Source organism: Hippocampus guttulatus, chromosome 6, assembly GCF_054856545.1.
Source record: "Hippocampus guttulatus isolate MCC_2025c chromosome 6, RoL_Hgut_1.0, whole genome shotgun sequence".
NCBI classification, from domain to species: domain Eukaryota; kingdom Metazoa; phylum Chordata; class Actinopteri; order Syngnathiformes; family Syngnathidae; genus Hippocampus; species Hippocampus guttulatus.
Genome location: NC_141266.1, coordinates 19,189,661 through 19,208,413, shown reverse-complemented (window position 1 = coordinate 19,208,413; position 18,753 = coordinate 19,189,661). Strand labels below are relative to the sequence as shown.

At 44.7% G+C, this 18,753-nt stretch overlaps 1 protein-coding gene across 1 annotated transcript in view; it reads right to left on the bottom strand.

The window, feature by feature from the left end:
* Positions 1 to 18,500, bottom strand: part of LOC147203940 (neural-cadherin) — an 84,125-nt gene extending 65,625 nt beyond the window's left edge. The window contains exon 1 of the mRNA XM_086113318.1: positions 17,302 to 18,500. Within this exon, the coding sequence (XP_085969444.1) occupies positions 17,302 to 18,223 (922 nt within the window). The 5' untranslated portion in view covers positions 18,224 to 18,500. The remainder of the gene's footprint in view (positions 1 to 17,301) is intronic.
* Positions 18,501 to 18,753: the final 253 nt, after the last annotated feature.

Sequence of the window (18,753 nt, the reverse complement as noted above, 5' to 3'; positions counted from 1 at the left end):
TCACAGTTGCTCAGGGCTCAGGTAACGACCAATCACCGCCCAGTTTCAGAAAACACGGGAGCGCCGATTGGTTGGTACCTGAGCCCTGAGCAACTGTGAGGTCATTTTCAGCCGATAGAAAGTGACAAAATGGCCGCCCCTAAAAACAGGTGGATTTTCCTGCTTGACTCATATTCCACAATCGCAATATTCATCAGAATGCCGTGTTGAATTATTATTATTATTTTTTTGAAGGCGCATAGGTTCACTTCCTCTGCAGCACTGGTGTACTTTTAAATGGCGTTTGAGCTAATAACCCTGGTGAGAAGTGGTCCTCGATGGGATGTGCTTAAAGATCTAATAAAGTGCGATGATGAAGCTCATGAGTGGCAATACCCCCTGGTAAATAAAAACATGAGTGCTTTCGTTTGTGTCAGCAGTAATCCAGTGGAAGTGAAACATGCAATTAGCTAGCTAGCTAGCTAGGCCAACACCCTGAAAATAAATCTTTCTGAAGATCTGCTGCCATGTTCACTTTAGAGCGCCCTGTTGTTGGCTGTGAGCGCGTGCACGTCATGTAGGGAAAGTGGACCGGGGCTCAGTCTTGCGAGGCCGCTCAAGAGTGCTTTTCTGTTGGCCGTGAGAGTGTGCTTGTCAGACAGACAGGCAACTGAGCAAGGAGGTGAAAAAAAAAACCTCAGACTTGACTTGACAGCCAGCGCGCGGACCAAAGCTCTGTACTGGCGTGGTTGCTTTAGAGCGCCTCGTTGTTGGACACCATTGTGTGCACTTAAGAGATAAGATATCCCTTTATTTGTCCCGCAATGGGGACAACTCAAAGGTTACCTCCAACAAATATGCACATAGGTGAATTCATGATGATCGAAAGCTGATTATTTTACAGCCAAACCCGATTACCTTCAGAGTCGCATAATCAGGAATTGTTTTTCTTTTTCTTTTTTTTATATTTATTTTGAGGGCTTTGTTTTCTTCTCTTTTTTCCCACTTTTCCCACCCCCATTTCTACTGTAGATATGAAGGAAGGCATATTGAATGAAAATCTGTTATTTAAAGAATTTGGGCAGTTAAAAACAATATTTTCGATTCTCCATGGATTTTCGTTAGTCTTCTGCACATTTGATTTCCTTTTTGAACTCAAAGTGAACCCAACCGTCACCTTAAATTAAAACCAAAGTACTAAGCATTACAACTGTACTATTACACTCATAACACGTGGCAGTTCTGTACAAATTTAATGTCATATTATAACTGTTTTTGGTGTTGTTTTTGAGCACCAAGACAAATCATCCCATTTGTTTATTGGCTGGTGTGTTAGCTCAGAGCAAGCCAGCTAAAGCTCCTCACCTCTCTGCGGACCGCTAAATCTGACCAGATGCCTGGTGTGCTAATCCGGCATGCAGCAGAGGAGTGGGGAGGGTGGCCCCGACCAGAGCCCTGTGGTATGCCAAGCCACATAGTGGATTCCAGTGGTGTCGGTGTTAGTTTTTTAGGGGATCTGACACCATCCCATAGCAGATGGATGCCGCTGCTGTGTGTTTTTCTTTGTGTGTGTGTGTGTGTGTGTGTGTGTATGTGTGTGTAATACAAATAAACAAAACGCCGCCTGTGCTCTAGTGAGCAGGATTATTGTTGTTCAAGTGAACAGCAGCTGTTGTGGGTTTTTGGCCTGTAATCCAAAAACATGGCATTAATTATTTAACCAACCAGAAGCGGGAAATCATGTGAAATTATTGTTGAAGCTAAGATCCGAAGCTAACGTCGCTCTTGCTTAGCTCCGACGTCAGCGGTAATGTTGGAAGTTAACTCAAGAAGCTAACGTTAAAGCTAATATCAGATGCTAGCATTAGAGGTAATGTTGAACGCTAACATTGGAGTTAACGTTGAAAGATAAGACACGGTTTTCCTTCACTGTAACATTGGAAGCTAACTCCTAAAGCCAATATTGTAGGCTATCATTTGAAGCTAACATCAAATCTATCTTTAGGGGCAATTACATTTCTAACTTCAAAATGTTTGGAGCTGATGGTGAAGCTAATTTTTGAAGTTGACATTTGAGCTCACATTGAAAGCGAACAGTGACTTTCCTTAGCTTTATCATGAGATGCAACTTTAGAAGCTAACTTGAGAAGCTAAGGTTGAAGCAGAGTTACTCGATTTGTGGTTTACAGTAGTTTCAATGTGTTTGAATACGAGCTAAAGCGATTAGTAAGTCAGGGTGGAAAAAAAAGCCAAACGGTGGCTAGACTTGTGGCCTGGACTTTAATGAGGCACGCTGTCGCTATCAATGCTTATTAAGTCCACTGCTTTGCTTTGACGCTGCGCTAATCGTGTTAGCGGGCAATCGAGGAGGAAGCGGGAGTAAAGGAACCAGGCCAAATAAGTGGATGCGGGCGAGAAGATGTGAACAAGGAGAGATGGGAGAAGTAGCTCCACTCCACGCCATACTTTTATTTCCCAATTAGCTGAGCAGGAAGTCGTTAGCGGCATTGTGGAGCGGTGATGCTTCCTGTTCTGATTAGCTGCCAAATCTGCATTTTGTTCCTTACTCACAGTCTGCTCCACTTCTTATCTTTTGAGCTTTATGGAGACAAATTGGGTGTTAGCGGAGACTGTTGCGAACGCACACACATATTCAACATCATGATGACCCCAATAAAAACCTCATTCAATTAAAACGAGAGCTCCCCGAAGGACATTTTCAAATTTTTTTCCTGACAATTTTATCGTATTTCAAAGAAATGTGACTTTTCATAATAGCGTGACATTCCATAAAGTGAGCATTGTTATAGCTTGTCACCATTTGAAATTCATGCAAAGATTCATGCATATAGGGAAGTATTCACATTCACACTTATGTACAATTCAGTATTTAATTAATGAAGCGACAGTAGTATGCATGTTTTTGGAAAATTTGTGAGGAAGATTCGAGTATCTAGAAAAATGCATAAGAAGCAGAGATTCGAACCCGGGACCTCTCCACTGTGAGGTGCATTAAAAGTTAAGAACTAGTGCAGGGCGCTGCCAATTTACTCCTTTTATTTCTTCCAACATGACTTGTTTGAGCAACTTCATCTGCTACTTGAACTACTTGAGCAAACACTTTTTCCGCCTGTGTGTGAGTGTGTTATGCGTTCACTTGAAAGCATCTTTGGCAACATCTTCTGTGTGTGTGTGTTTGTGTGTGTGTGTGTGTATACGTCCGGTTGCCTTATCGGTCCCAGTCGCAGGCGCTGAAGCCCTGCGGTACACATTCCACCAGCTCTGAACACAACGCCAGCTGGCACACACACACACAGAATCACGCGCACATGCACACAAACATACACACATGTATACACACACACTGTAGCCTCAACCAACCCTGCATTTGGCCCTTACAGATCGGAGGATATCGCCCGAGGAAGTAGTGATAGAATAAGGAAGAAGAGGAACATGTTTTTGATCAAAGCCACCTTTCAATGGTGAACTTTGACCCTGAGCTTATGTGTGTGTGTGTGTGTGTGTGTGTGTGTGTGTGTGTGTGTGTGTGTGTGTGTTTAGCAGCAGCGGTGTAATGTGAAGCAGACTGTTTGTAGGGAAAAGGATGAAGAAGTCAAAATGAAGGGATACAATGAGGTGCAGATAGAAGGGACAAGCTGGAGGTGGAGTAGGGTGGCATGGTGAAAATGGAATGAGCAGCACCTCTGGCGGTTTGCGGTTCTACGTTTGAATCTCGCAAGTTTACATCGACTCACCTGAACACCACGAGCGGTGGAGAATCAATGGATGGGCTATGAAAGAAGAAGGAGGCGGCGAGAAGAGAGGAAGGAAAAGTAAGCAATGAGGATGACGACGGGGAGTCAGGCCACTACATTCGGTACGCCCGCACAATTGACATGCAATTGACATACTTGCAAACAAGTAAAGTATACGTCACTTGTTTATCCTTTGTGAATTTTGAGTCAAACATTATCAGAGAAATTTCAATAAGACACCTTGGAACTCTTAAATTGTGGGGGTATTTTTTTTTTTGGGGTATCCTTTAAAGCAAGATAAGGAGCTGAAGAGGAGGAAGTGGAGGAGGTGCTGCTGGGGTGTCTGCAGGCTGTATGTTCAGCTTTACTCCATCAAGCTTGTTTTGGGATTGAAAAAAAAAAGCACCATGCTAAGTCAAGTGCGCATGTTTGGAAATGTGTGCAACTCTGTGTGTGTGTGTGTGTGTGTGTGTGTGTGTGTGTGTGTGTGTGTGCGTACGTGCGTGCGTGTGTTTGACCTGAGGATGAGGGAAGAAAGAAGGATGAAAAGAAAGTTGGAGATGAAGGAAGAGGATGTTCACACTGGGCGTCAGATCAGAACCGGTTTGAAGTCCGCCGCTCGTGACTGCGAGTGGTCAAAGGCTACGAGGGGCGTCCAAGGACACGCAAGTGCCGCCTCCAGCTGTTGGACTGCTTGCTCATTAACAATATTTGCTAATTAGACGGAATTTTAAACAGCGCAGAGCAGCAGATCTCGTATGTTTTCGGGGTGCGTTTGAAAAAAGAAAGCGTAAGAGCTGCAAAATTGGGGCTTTTAGATGACGCTCACTGCATTTATGCGAGCCGAAGAAAGCAGAAGTACAGTGAACACCCGCGATATCGTTGTTTTGTTGTTAGCGCCCTGGCTATATTGCAGGTTTTAAAAAAAATAAATAAATTCAAGGTAATGTATATCTACTACTGTAACGCTGTCGTGAAATGAATTTTGCAACCAGCTACAAGTCAGCACGTGTACAATCGTTAAAATACGTACAATAGGCTCGTTATCAAGGCTGTTAACTAGCAAGCCAGCGAACCAACATGGCTAACATCAATTCATTTCGGGCTGTAACGTTACTTAACAAACCGGAGCAGTAGCTAATCAATTTCATTTTGATTTGAGCAGCTGTAATTTACCGTAACATCAATGCTAACCTCCATTAGCATGTTTTATATGAGCATTAAGTTAGCGGATTTGTACATTAATTTATCTCAGGTAATGAAGTCGGTTTTGTTAGGATTTTGAGATTTGAGAATTGTGTTGTGTATTCCACTGTGTTTTTGAAGAGAATCCTCAAAATGATGATTAGATTTGGACGCAGTGCTCATTCCACATCAAAGAGCGTGGGCAAAACTAAACCTTGGCAAAATTGAACTCTCTAGCACCTTTATCAACACATTTAAACTGACTAATAATTTTAACCCCTCTTCTCACTCTCTCCCCCTCAGTTTGCTTGAAGCTCTCACTCCTGGTTAACATTTACTGACACATAGAACAACAGAATTGAACATTGTATGCTAGCTTCATGATAACCTATCATGTGAAATGCCTACCAGAGGCTAACGGAAATTAGCGGCGATGTTACTGTCATGACAAATAAGTTCTACTCGAAAGCGTGTCACATACCCGAGCTCTCTTCTGAGCCATTCCAGTGAGTTTTCTTGGCCACGAGGCCTTGAGATGAATATCGACCAAGTTTGAGATTTCTCACCTCGCAAGGCGAAAGACTCCCTGTGTGTGTGTGTGTGCTACTCGAGCTAAAATTTCGATGGCCAATTCAAACCCAAAGGCTGTACAATGATTTCAAAATGATGCCCCCGAGCAAAGTTGTCAGCAGTGACATAAAGTACCAGGGGGGATAAATTGATCTACATGTGACTACCAGATTTATCCTTCCTCAATGCGAACATATAATACAAAATGCCACAAGGGAATGAGCAGAAAAATCGGACCAAACTTTCAATCCACTGCTACTCGAACACAAACGGCGCAGCAACACATACAAACAGGGAATACAATACTCACGGGCAGATTTTCTCTCTGCTCTGTGGGAACAATGACTACTACAGGAGCTTAGTTGGGGGTCTTCTATGCCTCCGTTTCTGGCTGTTATTTATACTGCACAAATTTGTACTGTACTAAAAGGTACATAAATCCTCTTAAAAAGCTACATCTTTAAAATATTTGTGATGTAGCAGTGGGCCCCTTAACAAGCATCTATTGAGTTTATCTCAGGTTTAGGCGCACCTTCCTCCCCTCCGCCATCATTCCTCTTCTCCCGTTTCGTCGATAACCTGCCCCAGCGTGCCCACGTCGCCCCTGTCATCTCGCCGCGCCACCGCCATCCATCACCCGCCATCGTCTGTCATCAACCCTTAACCTCTCCACACCCCTCGGCGGCATTTCCCGACGCGGGGCCTCCTTGGACATCTGCACGCCATCCATCCACCGATACCATTTTCCCTATCACTTATCATCACTCTGGGTGAGTTGGAGCCTATCCCAGCTGACTTTGGGCGAGAGATGTGGGGTACACCCTGGACTGTTCACCAGCTGATCACAGGGCACATGGACAAACAGGCGGTCATATTTATACCTCCGCAGAATTCATTCTTCAATTCAGCCCATTCCTGCAGTATGTCTAAAATCTCCTAAAATGAAAGAGCAGAAGCTTGAGAGCCAGAAAAACGTCTCTTTTCAATTAGAATTGATGGGAAGTACGTCACCGTGGCAACAAACAATAAGAAACACGTGCCAGTATGAAGCAGTGCAGTTTGCAGGTGTCAAGTCAAGTCAAGCCAACAGTATTTATAGAGCACTTTCAAACAGCCATCGCTGCATACAAAGTGCTGTACATGGAGCAATTTAACATGCACAATAAACAGTAAGACAAATCGGTAATAAAGGCGGTAGAAAGCACCAAACAGTAAAACCAAGAACAAATCTAAGTCATTCTGAGTCGAATGCCAAAGAATACAAGTGAGTTTTGAGGAGGGTTTTGAAGATGGGCAGCGAGGAGGCGAGGAGGTGTGCCAAATCTTGCGCTCATTAACTAATTCAGTACCAGCTAATTCTAGACCAAGTCTGAAAAGACGTTTAAAAACGTCTTTGGGAGTGAATGAGTTAAGTGACTGCATCCAAAGAGGTGATTGGGTGTCAGCTGAGGGTCTGTCATCAACGCAGCTGGAAGGCGATGACCCCATAAACACAACAAACACACAACCACTAACACAAAGGTGGCTCGTCACGTCTCATTGAGCAAAGGGAAGTATGCTGGTCGCAACCAATGCTTGTTTCAGAAAAAGACGAGAGAGTGAAAGAGAGAGAGAGAAAAGATGAAAAATTTGCACGTGAAAGGAGGACATACAGAGCCCATTTTAATTTGAGAGGCGGAGTCAATTCAAACATTTTCTTGACAATAATCCAAAACAATATTTCAACTATTTCTGGGGAGCAAAAAAAAAAATTTAGACTGTCATAAAATGTATACTTTTTTTCTGGAAAACGCCATTTTTGTCCGGTAATGTCACAACTTTTTTTTTTCTGGAAAACGATTGCTGTAACTTTTACACTTTAAAAAGGCAACTTTGTGACATTTGCAATCGCCATTCGCACGTAAAGATTCACTCACGCGTGACAAGACAACGTCGTGCTTTCATAGGTGACACGCGCACGTGGGCGCGCGCGCGCACACACACACACACACACACACACACACACACACACAAAATCGCACAAGAGGCTCAAGAAGGTGTTAACGCCTGCTGAGATCGGACCTCTTAGCACGGAACCCTCTCCACACACACACACAAATGACTATATACAGCTACACACATATACGCACACCTCTTCATCGTGGAGCTGGTAATCCAACATGAAGCAGGTTTGTGTTTGCGACGCTGGAGCTTCAAATCAGCTCTGACAAGACGACCACCGCTCGCACCCTCGGGCTCATCTGTGTGTGTGTGTGTGTGTCATTTGTGTGTGTGTGTGTGTGTATTTTGCCCCCCCCCCCTCCCCCTGAAGAGCTATCTATGCGACTCTCAAAAGTTTAGACCTTTATATTCACTGAAATGTGCGCATGTGTCATAACCAAATTTGTTTTTTATTGGGCAAACACTCCCAAGATTCAACGCATCTCCTTTCAAAACAAACATTTTTTTGGACTTATTTTCACTGGTGGTGTTAATTTCTATCGCGCGAGGCAGCAATTGTTCACATTGCTAAATTGAGTCTTGATTTGAATTGTGAAGTTGGACATGTGGCGCAAGGTGTCACCACGGCAACACAATGTGATTGACGGTCAACTAGCATCGTATCAAAGAAGCTGACATGAAAGCATGAAAGCAAAGTGTTTGTGTACTTTGTGGCCGGTGTGTCCATGGGTGTGCCAGAATGTGTCCATGTGGTGAAGGAAGCATGTGGGTCAGGTTTCCAGGGACCGCTGACAGCTGGCTCTGTGTATGCGCACACGTCTATGTGTATGTGTGTGTATGTGTGTGTGTGTGTGTGTTAGATGGGAGTCAGCCATGATTGAAGTAATTATTACAGCAGTCCTGCTTGTACTTTCTACTTTGTGCTTTAATTGACTACAAACAGACCTGAAGTCACCTCGTACCCTAGCAATGACACACACATCCCAGAAAGCAAAACTGCGAGCGACACCTTTCCAGTGCATAAATAATCTAGACTAGAGTCTACTAGTTAAAGTTCTGCGCATTCGATATACTCGAGGCTAGACATTTATAAGAAAAGAGGATTTTAAATGTGAAATGTAAACTTCAGAATAAAAAAAAAAAAGATTTTGATTTGGGTTCAATCAGAAAAGGTCATCTATATCAATCTAGATCAAAATTTTAAAATGTACACTTCAAGAAATAATAACATTGCCAATGAAAAAGTACTTTTTATTTTTATTTAAAATTCAACATACATTTACAATCGAATAGCTTTGCACATCGCTGAGGTTTCTCGGTCAACTTTGTCGAAGTGCATATATTAAAAAAAGTTCTTTGCTCCCGGAACACTGGTTTGCCTTGGGGGACTGATAGCCCCCTGGAGACGCACTGGGAGCAGATAAGCTGCAGGGCAAAGGAAGAAAAGCTTATCCCCTGGTCCTCTTACCCTGCAGAGGGACTCCCCAAGAAGGGGAGACCACTTGGAGGGGGCCAGATAGAGCACAGGGTATCACGCCGGAGATTGACGGACAGGCTGGGGAGACGTCAAGCTTTCTAACAACATTGGCCACGCTGCCTTTTAAGATGACTTTGTGCAAGTCTGCTCGTCAAACTTTTTAAAAGAATACTGACGGGGGGAAAAAAAAATCTCACAGAGGAGCGCCAAAGCACTCTGTGTGTCCAAAGGAAGCTCCTCAACTCACTTCAACATGCTGCCTGACCACAGAAAGGATGGCAGCAAAGATTTTTTTTTCTAGATAAGGGTCCTCTGCTCACTTCAACATAGTTCACCAGCATCAAGATGTCACAAGATAGTGGAAAAGCACAACTTCTGTGTCTCAACTCGCTTCTTCGCAGTTCACTGGCACCAAGAAAGGATGACGGCAAAGCACCGCAGTACTTGTCTCACTGAAGCTCCTCAACACACGTCAACATTCTTATTCGTCACCAAGATGCCACAAGATGACAGTAAAGCACTACTTTTGTCCAACTGGTGTTACAAAACTCACTTCAGTCAAGTTCTTTGGCACCAAGACACCAAAGTATAGCCATTGAGCACTACTTTTGTCTCAATAAAGCTTCTCAACAGACGTTATTTGGGATAAAGATGCCACAGCTACAAAGCACTACCTTTGTCTAATTGGACCCCCTGAACTAACTTCAACCTCGTCCCTTGGCACCGAGATGTCAAAGGAGCTCAACAAAGCACTAATTTTGTCAAAACGAAGCTCCTCCACTCACTCAAACATAGTCACTTCTTTCCATCCAACCATGAAGCTAAATCAAGCTGGGAAAGGGAGAAGTCAAGTATGCGTCATGAAGCTGGAGGAGAGGAGCAACATGGAGACAATTAGCCAGCACACGTCAACACACATGCACTGCTCGTGTATGTGTGTGTGTGTGTGTGTGTGTATGTGTGTTTGCCCAACAGGCCAACCACACACACAACACATGTGCAACATCGAACATGCGAACACACGTCACAGCTGGGCTCAGAATTGTGTTAATTGTTGAGGGGATTCTTCTACACAGGGAGGGGCAGTTGTGTACGTATGTGTGTGTGTGTGTGTGTGTGTGTGTGTGCCGCTTATCCTCATGAGGGTCGCGGACCTGCTGGAGCCTATTGCAGCTGTGTTCGGGCAGCAGGCGGGGTACACCCTGAATTAGTCGCCAGACAATCGCAGAGCGCACAAACAACTGTTGACACTCCTAATCCACCAAGGTCAATGTTTTATACGTATATATACAGGTATATGTACAGCACATTTGGATTTTGGATTGGATACAACGTTATTGTCAAATGTACTGTATGTGTAACATTTGACAATAAAGTTGTATTCAATTCAATTCAATTCAATTATGTCACATGTATAGCATTTATATCTATTCCACTTATATGGAAAAAATTTATTCAAATATTATATTTTAACACAATAAGTAAAAATTAGGAATTCCTGTCTATTGTATTAAGTATTATTCTCTATAGATAAATGTAAGATTTATTTAAATATTTTTTAATTTTAGTGACAATATTTCTTACTTTTTATTTTGTTTATGCCTTTATTTACTCATCTGAAATGTCTGTTTTGTATTTGTCTTTATGAAAATGTTTTACACCTGCACATCTGAAATGTATATTTTATGTCATTAACAATTTGTCTCTTCACCATGTTTTTCCAATTAAATTTAATTAAGAATATTTTTAATGTATTACAGTATTTATTATGATTTTTTTCTTTCACATCAGTTAAATTTAAAAACATTTTCCACATAAAAAGAAACAGAACAAATATCAGAAAAGCATTTCATATGCTTTTGAAGGTCTGTTGACGGATAGAAAATTCTAGGAATCTGACTGTTTTTTCCATGGTTACTGTTTGGGCTTTTGAGTACATGGGACACGTGCTAATACTGATTGGACGACCTTGTCCTAGTTGGCCTCGCCCCAGGCTGCGGCCGATTGGCTGTCAATAAGCTATTAGGACATTCCACTAAGTCCAAAGCGAAAGAAAAAAAGAGCGCCCTGGACACACTCAAAACTACTCTGAGTTGAGATAACACCCCCTAGAGGCCATCAAATGCATTACAGACATCAGTGCGAATTAATTATTTTTTTTAAACTATTTTTCCAATGGTACTGTACAGTACTTCCGATTAAGTATTAGCAAAACCAGATTTCGTGAGGTTGTTGTCATCTGTTGACTTGACCTAAGAAAGTAACTTCCAATCTAACTTAGTTACTTTTAAAATCAAGTAATCAGTAACTCAACTAAGTACCTTTTAAAGTTAAGCAATCAGTAAAGTAACTAGGTTACTCTTTCACGGTAACTGTGGCAACATGATTTACTACTCACCTCGGATGCAAAGCTGTCCCAGACACAACCCGATGCTAGCATAGCATTACCTAGCATTCACGCTAAACGCGATGCATATTTGTGTGTGTGCGTGTGTGTGTGTGTGGCCACACTGTTCTCCTTTAAAAGGTCATCTCGGGGAGCGTCAGCATGTGGCCACCATAATTTAGCCCGCGGCAATTTTTTGCACACGCACACCAGCGCAAAAACGTGCATATCGAGAGTGGTGTGATCAATGCTTGTGACAATGACAGACACACAAATGCACTCTGTGTGAAGCTCAGCTGCCTCCAGGACACATGACACAATCCGTTGGTGCTTGCTGTTGCGAGGACACACACACCCACACACACACACACACCCACACACACAGCCTCACAGTGGTGGCAGGTTGCTTCCCGCCTTTGGCTAAATCCACAAATAAAGACAATGGAATAAACCGGAGTGACAAACCTTGTGTGTCACCTCAGGGCTAACACACTCACACACACACACACACACACACACACACACACACACACACACACACACACACACAAAGCAGCGACACAACCAGACGCCGTGTGTGTCTGTGCGTTTGTGTACCCACAGTGTGCGACTGCAACTATAAATATTAGTTTACGGGTTAATGAGGGAAGAGTCGGACGCGATTACTGTGGCCGATGGGAGTGTCATTCTCATTCCTGACCTCTCATTCCTGACCTCATTCAAGACCTGTGTGGATACGAGAAAATAACGTATTCTGTCTCAACTGGGTTCTGTGTGAAATGCACAGTTGGATGTACAAATGCTGAGACGAGGAGAGAGAAACTCCGATGCTGAAATACCGCGGCATGTTTGCATGAAAGGAGGCGTGTTTGAGCTCTGTATTCCTGCTATTAAAAATGTTTCTCACTGCTGTGTTCAGAGTATTGTTGTGTGAAATAATCAAAGTCATCCTTTCTCTGTGCTCCGTTTGAAAAATTCCGGCCGCATTTTCGGCTCATTACAAATCCTTTTGTCTCGGCGCCGCACTGATCTTTATTCGGCTGAAATAATTGTTTCTCTCGCGCCGCAAAGACAACTTTAAGGGATTCAATGACTGTTTGTCTCTGTGATCAACTCTTCCCTTTTGCTTTTCACCCGACAGAAGAGGAAAAACAAATCGTGATTCTCTTTCAGTCTCAAAGTGCATCGCTGGGGGCTTCTTGGCATTGATGAGCAGCATAAAATGCTTTCTGCCATGCGGAGAAACCAGGATATTGCCACAACTGAGAAAGATTTCACACTGTGACACCGCATCTTGCAGTCTGATAATTACGTAAAAAGGTGGTGCTCCCTGTTTGGTGCGGGTGTCCAACTGACAACTCGGAGTGTGGGGGGAAGGCTTAACCTACCCAACCTTGGTGTACGTATATAATATGTTACTTTCAAACAGGGATTAAACACTAATCCCTAGTTAACATGTCTGTTATTTTATCATAGCCTGTCACTGTTTACTTTTCCAATACCTTACGCTGATTGAAAAATGATTCAAATGTCCCCTGTGAGCTGACTTTCTAATGAGATCCCTCTCACACATCTTGAAGGAAAGAATTGAGCTTCTAAAAATGTGCCTGCTGACAGATGTGCTTCCTAATAAAGTTTGGGTGCCTCAATAACAGGTAGCGACCGAGCGATATTGCGGCCGTATCGGTCACGTGACTTTTTCTCCAAGCCAGGGGTGTCAAACTCATTTTAGTCGCGGGCCAATTTGGAGTTGCGTCTTCCCTCGGAGGGCCGTTATGACAGTGAAACCACAAAATTATTACTTGTACACAACAAATGAATAGATTATTAGTTTGGAAATCAGTCAAGTCACTTATAATAGTTTGTTCAATTATTGTTCAAGTGAGTGTAAACAGGGTCACAAAATGTATGTAAAATCTCAACCTTATTTATTACACATGACAATTTGATATTTCAGTACAGATTTTAGCAAGTTGACACACGTGATTTGCTTTCGTGGGCCACATAAAATGATGTGGCGGGCCAGATCTGGCCCCGAGGCCTTGAGTTTGACACCTGCGCCCCATGCGATATGCGCACTGACACGGAGGCTTTGCGTTTTTTGACTCAACACATGCTACGATGTGTCGATGCGCGGGTACCATCAGTAGCCTAGCCTAGACGGTCAAAAAGTTGACTTTTCAAGGTTTTAATGTCTTAGTTAACCCTTTTATGCACCCTGTAACAAGATAAGACGATAAGCCGTCCACTGTAATAACCGCTGTCCCTGAAAGGGTTAAACAGATGTACTGCTACAAACTTTGCTTCATTCAAATTACTTTATCTTCTGGGCGGCCCGGTGGCCCAGTGGTTAGCGCGTTGACCTCACAGTGCAGGGGTCGTGGCCTTACTTTGTGAAATTTGCATGTTCTCCCTGGGCCTGCGTGGGTTTTCTCCGGGTACTATGGTTTCCTCCCACGTTCCATAAATATGCAGGGCAGGTTAACGGAAGACTCTAAATTGCCCCTAAGTGTTGTTGTGAGCGCAAATGGTTGTTTGTCTATGTGTGCCCTGTGATTGGCTGGCAACCGGTTCAGAGTGTCCCCCGCCTTCTGCCCAAAGACAGCTGGGATAGGCTCCAGCACCCCCCCACGGCCGCTGTGAGGATAAAGCGGATCGGAAAATGGATGGATGCATGGATTTTATTTTCTGCTTCCCCTATGTTAGCTTAGCTTAACTTCAACCATGGATCAAACTTTTGCCTCTCGTCAATTCCAGGGACCGTGGGGACCAATCAGCCCTGATGTGGCGACACGACCGCCTTGGTTTGACCGGTGACAAAAAGCAGAGCGCCTCAATCAGAGTTGGAGTTTACACGACATTCAGCAGCGTGTCCCACAAATCACAAAAACGGCGCGGCCCGTCCGCCGTAACAAAAACAAAGTTTCCTGTCGGAGGGGCCCGAGGGTCTGGGTGACGCGCTCAATCCCCCCCCCCCCACGCCCCCCTTTCAGAAGCGTGGCCTTGAGGGGGGCGGGGGGGGGATGTCCAGGTGAGCAAACACGACTAATTAGCGCAAATAAACAACAGCCACGCGGCACTGATTGAACAAACGTGACCTGGATGCTCAGCCGCCGCCCAGATGGGGCCAGTTAAGAATCCTGCTTAAACATTTACTTTGCTGGTGGCAGTGCAGGAGGACTGTGAGGTGATGGGGGTGGGCGGCGGTCAGACCAACATCTGGATGTCGTTTCATCTTGTCAAACAGGACGTTGTCATCCTCAGCATGCCGCTACTTTGTTTTGAAAAGAGTTCACTCTTCTCAACTTCGTAGTTTGGATGAAGACCACATCAACCTTGACATGAATATGATGTCAATCAAATAAATACATAAATAAAATTGGCCCGGGTAAGCGGTGTGAATGCACTCTTGAAATTTCTATGGGCTTTTCCACACACACAAATTCACCAGATTTTGCAGGCTTGTTTATTGTGGGGGCGGCCCGGTAGTCCAGTGGTTAGCACGTCGGCTTCACAGTGCAGAGGTACCGGGTTCGATTCCAGCTACGGCCTCCCTGTGTGGAGTTTGCATGTTCTCCCCGGGCCTGCGTGGGTTTTCTCCGGGTGCTCCGGTTTCCTCCCACATTCCAAAAACATGCATGGCAGGTTGATTGGACGCTCTGAATTGTCCCTAGGTGTGAGTGTGGGCGTGGATGGTTGTTCGTCTCTGTGTGCCCTGCGATTGGCTGGCAACTGATTCAGGGTGTCCCCCGCCTACTGCCCGAAGACGGCTGGGATAGGCTCCAGCACCCCCCGCGACCCTAGTGAGGATCAAGCGGTTCGGAAAATGGATGGATGTTTATTGTGGAGAAAATGTTGATTTGGTATTGGTCGTAGGTATGAATCCCAACAAAAAAATAAAAGGCTCAGAACAGCCCCCATTTGAGCCCTTAAGCCTGTGACATGAAATTTGGTAGTCGTTTCTCTCATATGTAGGCCCACCAAAAGTCTCAAGAATTTACGATTGAAGACACCAAGGTTATTTTGGCCATTTGTAAAAAAAGAGTCTTTCGTGCTACCAAATTTAGCACATGGCAACATGAAATTTGGTGTGCATCATTATCATGAATCAACTCAAAAATTTTCAAGAATTCATCCTTGAAACGAAATAGAAAAATCTATCATTCAATTTGCCTGCGTGGGTTCTCTCCGGGTTCTCCGGTTTCCTCCCACATTCCAAAAACATGCATGGCAGGCTGATTGAACGCTCTAAATTGCCCCTAGGTGTGAATGTGAGTGTGGATGGTTGTTCGTCTCTGTGTGCCCTGCGATTGGCTGGCAACCGATTCAGGGTGTCCCCCGCCTACTGCCCGAAGACAGCTGGGATAGGCTCCAGCACCCCCGCGACCCTAGTGAGGATCAAGCGGTTCGGAAAATGGATGGATATCATTCAATTTGAAGCGGCCATTTTGGGGTCACTTTCTTCAATTTTCGCAAGTAATTCAAATATTTAGAAACTTGTTTCACTTAACCTGTTTAACTTAACAACATGAATTGTCATGAGCAGACCCATAAAAGAAATTTCAAAAAGCCAAGCCAAGTCCATTTTAGGGTCAATTTCCAGGGACTCCAATTTAAAAACTCAGGCCCTGAAGCCAGTTGCATACAGCAACGTGAAATTCGGTTGACATGTCTGATCCACAAAAAAAGTTTCACAAAGCCATGCTTAAAAGTCAGGTGTGAAGTAAACTTGACCGACCATCTTCTGGGTAATACTTTGGGCTAAAACTATTTCAAGCATACTATCGTTAATTTTTTTTTTTTAAATGCAACCTACACAAGTTCAGAGTTAGACCCATAGCAAGGCACTTAGCAACAAAAATGCTTTTGTTTGGCAATCTCCGGAGAAATCTGGACCACAATGTATATTAAGAAACGGATCGTCAAAAACACTAGAATGCTGTAGCTGAAAAAGCAACAACAGTCATCTTGGTGGCACGCTATTCAGGACAGCAGGAAGGCTTGTGTACATGTACAAATCAGTCAAAGAACAAGATGTCGATTACTTTTTTCTGCCTTACTGATTGTTACGGTACACTGTGATGCATTTAAGTGTTACCGTTCATTTCTTCGAGTAAACGCACCTCTGCGTCAAGTTGAAACACCAATCAGTGCATGTTTACAAATCCACAACACTAGCCACATCTTCGTTAGCACGAGAGTAAAATTTCGCAGCTGATTGGTCGAGGTGGAATGCAAACAACTTAGCGAGACAAACAAGCACAAAAACAAACAAAGTGCTTTGAACAAACAAAATCACACACTTGATGAGAACTGTCTCCATCGTCCATTGTGTGTTTGTGCTTCTGCAGCAACTGTGTGTGAAGTGTGCCGAGATGCTCACACAGACAAACATGCTTGCACAACACAGGAGTAAGGACAAAATACCAAACGAGTCTCATGATGTACTTCACTTCAAACTATAGCTACACACACACACACACACACGCACGTTTAAAATAAATAAATAAATAAATAAAAACTCAAAAGTCTATTTGACAAAGTAAGTGTAGAAAGTACAGATTTCTGTTTTCAATCATACACAAGCAAAGTATGGATTTTTCAGTAGACTATGTGAAAAATCTACTCAAGTACAAGAACAAAGTACATTTAGGCTACGCGGTGTTACTGCTCACCAGTAACAATAAACATTTGCCAAATTAATAGCTTTGATTGTGTCAGTCAAAAGTGAGCATTATCTTTGCGCGTGCAGACGCACACGCGCGTGCACGCACGCACACGCACACACACACAGACGAATTTTACCCCAAAAAAAATCATTCAGATGGTGTGGGGGATATTAATCAACTACTACAAATCTCGAGAACAGTCATTCCAAAAGGACCACCAGATCAAATAATATGCAGTCCAAAAGTCAGCTCAACAAATCCTTCCCCAATCAATGAATCAATGAGAAACATTCACTTGAGATGAGTCGTTACGCTGATCAAATCATGTGTCGTTCGTACCTCTGTGTTTGTGGATCTTGACCATCACTTCCGCAGGCTCCGGCAGGCTGCGCGCTAGGAACACTCTTCCGGAGTCCCTCTCAATCTGCACCGGCGAATCGGCGTCGGAGCTCACCTCGAACCATCGCTGCTCGAACCTCCGGTCGGGAACCGTGAACACCAGATCCCCGATGCCGGCTTGATCCGGTACGCTCACGGCGTAGGTCACCTCCTCAGCCAGGGCGCGCGACTTCCGCTTGGCAGGCTGGGTCCTGCCCGACCGGCGCACCAGGACTTCCAGGACGACCGGCCCGCCGACCAGCGGCTCTTCCCCGCCGTCTTTGACATAAAGCCGGGTTGTGACTCGGCTCAGCCCGCGGAGGGAGCCCACCAGCGTCACCTGTCCGCTCTCCGGGTCCACGCGGAGCAAGTTGGACTCGGGTTGTGCGTAAACTGTAACGCGTCCATTTACATCCGCGTCTCCGTCCTTTGCGTCGAACCGAGCCAACTCGGTGCCGAGCGGGGTGAACTCGTCCGCCTCCAGGGTTCTATTACCGGCTGTGAAGCGGGGCGCGTTGTCGTTGACGTCCGTAACCTCCACCTGGATCAACACCGGAACCCCCGCACACCGCTCCACGGTAAGCTCGTACATGGCGATGAACTCCCGGTCCAAACGTTTGGATGACACCAGAACCAGGTGGCGCCGGCGTCCGTGGAGGAGACGGAGACGGAAGTCGGACGCGTAGCTCCCCTTCAACGTGGCCCCACGACCGGGGCAGACACCGGCAAATACCGGCACGGCCACGCCGTCCACGGGCGTCCCGGCCGGGGAGTTCTCCACGATTCTTCCGGAGTAGTGAGACCGACGAGCGGAAGCGGGGAGCAGGTGGACAAAGAGGAAGAAGAGGAGGAGAAAGTGCAGGGATACTTGTTTGTGGGCCATGTTTCCATTAAAAAAACAACAACAAAGTAGTCCTTCTATTATCCAATTTTAACCCTTCAAAAATGACTATTCAGTCAAACTTCCTTTATTTAACTCCGAAATCTGTAGAACGAAAAATCCATCCTCTGCTCCATGAAGCTAAATCTGTTCAACATGATGAGTCTCTTTGAGTTTAAGAAAAGCGTTTTTTTTTAAATGAACATAAATATAAGAATGTGAAACGTGTATAGTTAAGGACAAGCGACTTTGTGCATCGCCTGACGCAGACTGGATGAGAGTGAACAGGGGGTGAGAAAGGACACCGGGAAAGGCAACCCAACAGGCTCGATGTGGCTCGGTGGGCGTCGCCCACCCCACGCGGAGATGGACCAATCGGGGAGCAGGAGGGAGACTTGATTGACAGGCACCAAGAGTCCGTTTCGGGAGAGAGAAAGACAGATTCGTTACTGCGGTGTGTTGTTTGTTGGCTCGTGGTGAGGGCATGAGCTGGCAAATGAGTTACTTAGTATCTCCTCGTTATGTTTTTTTTT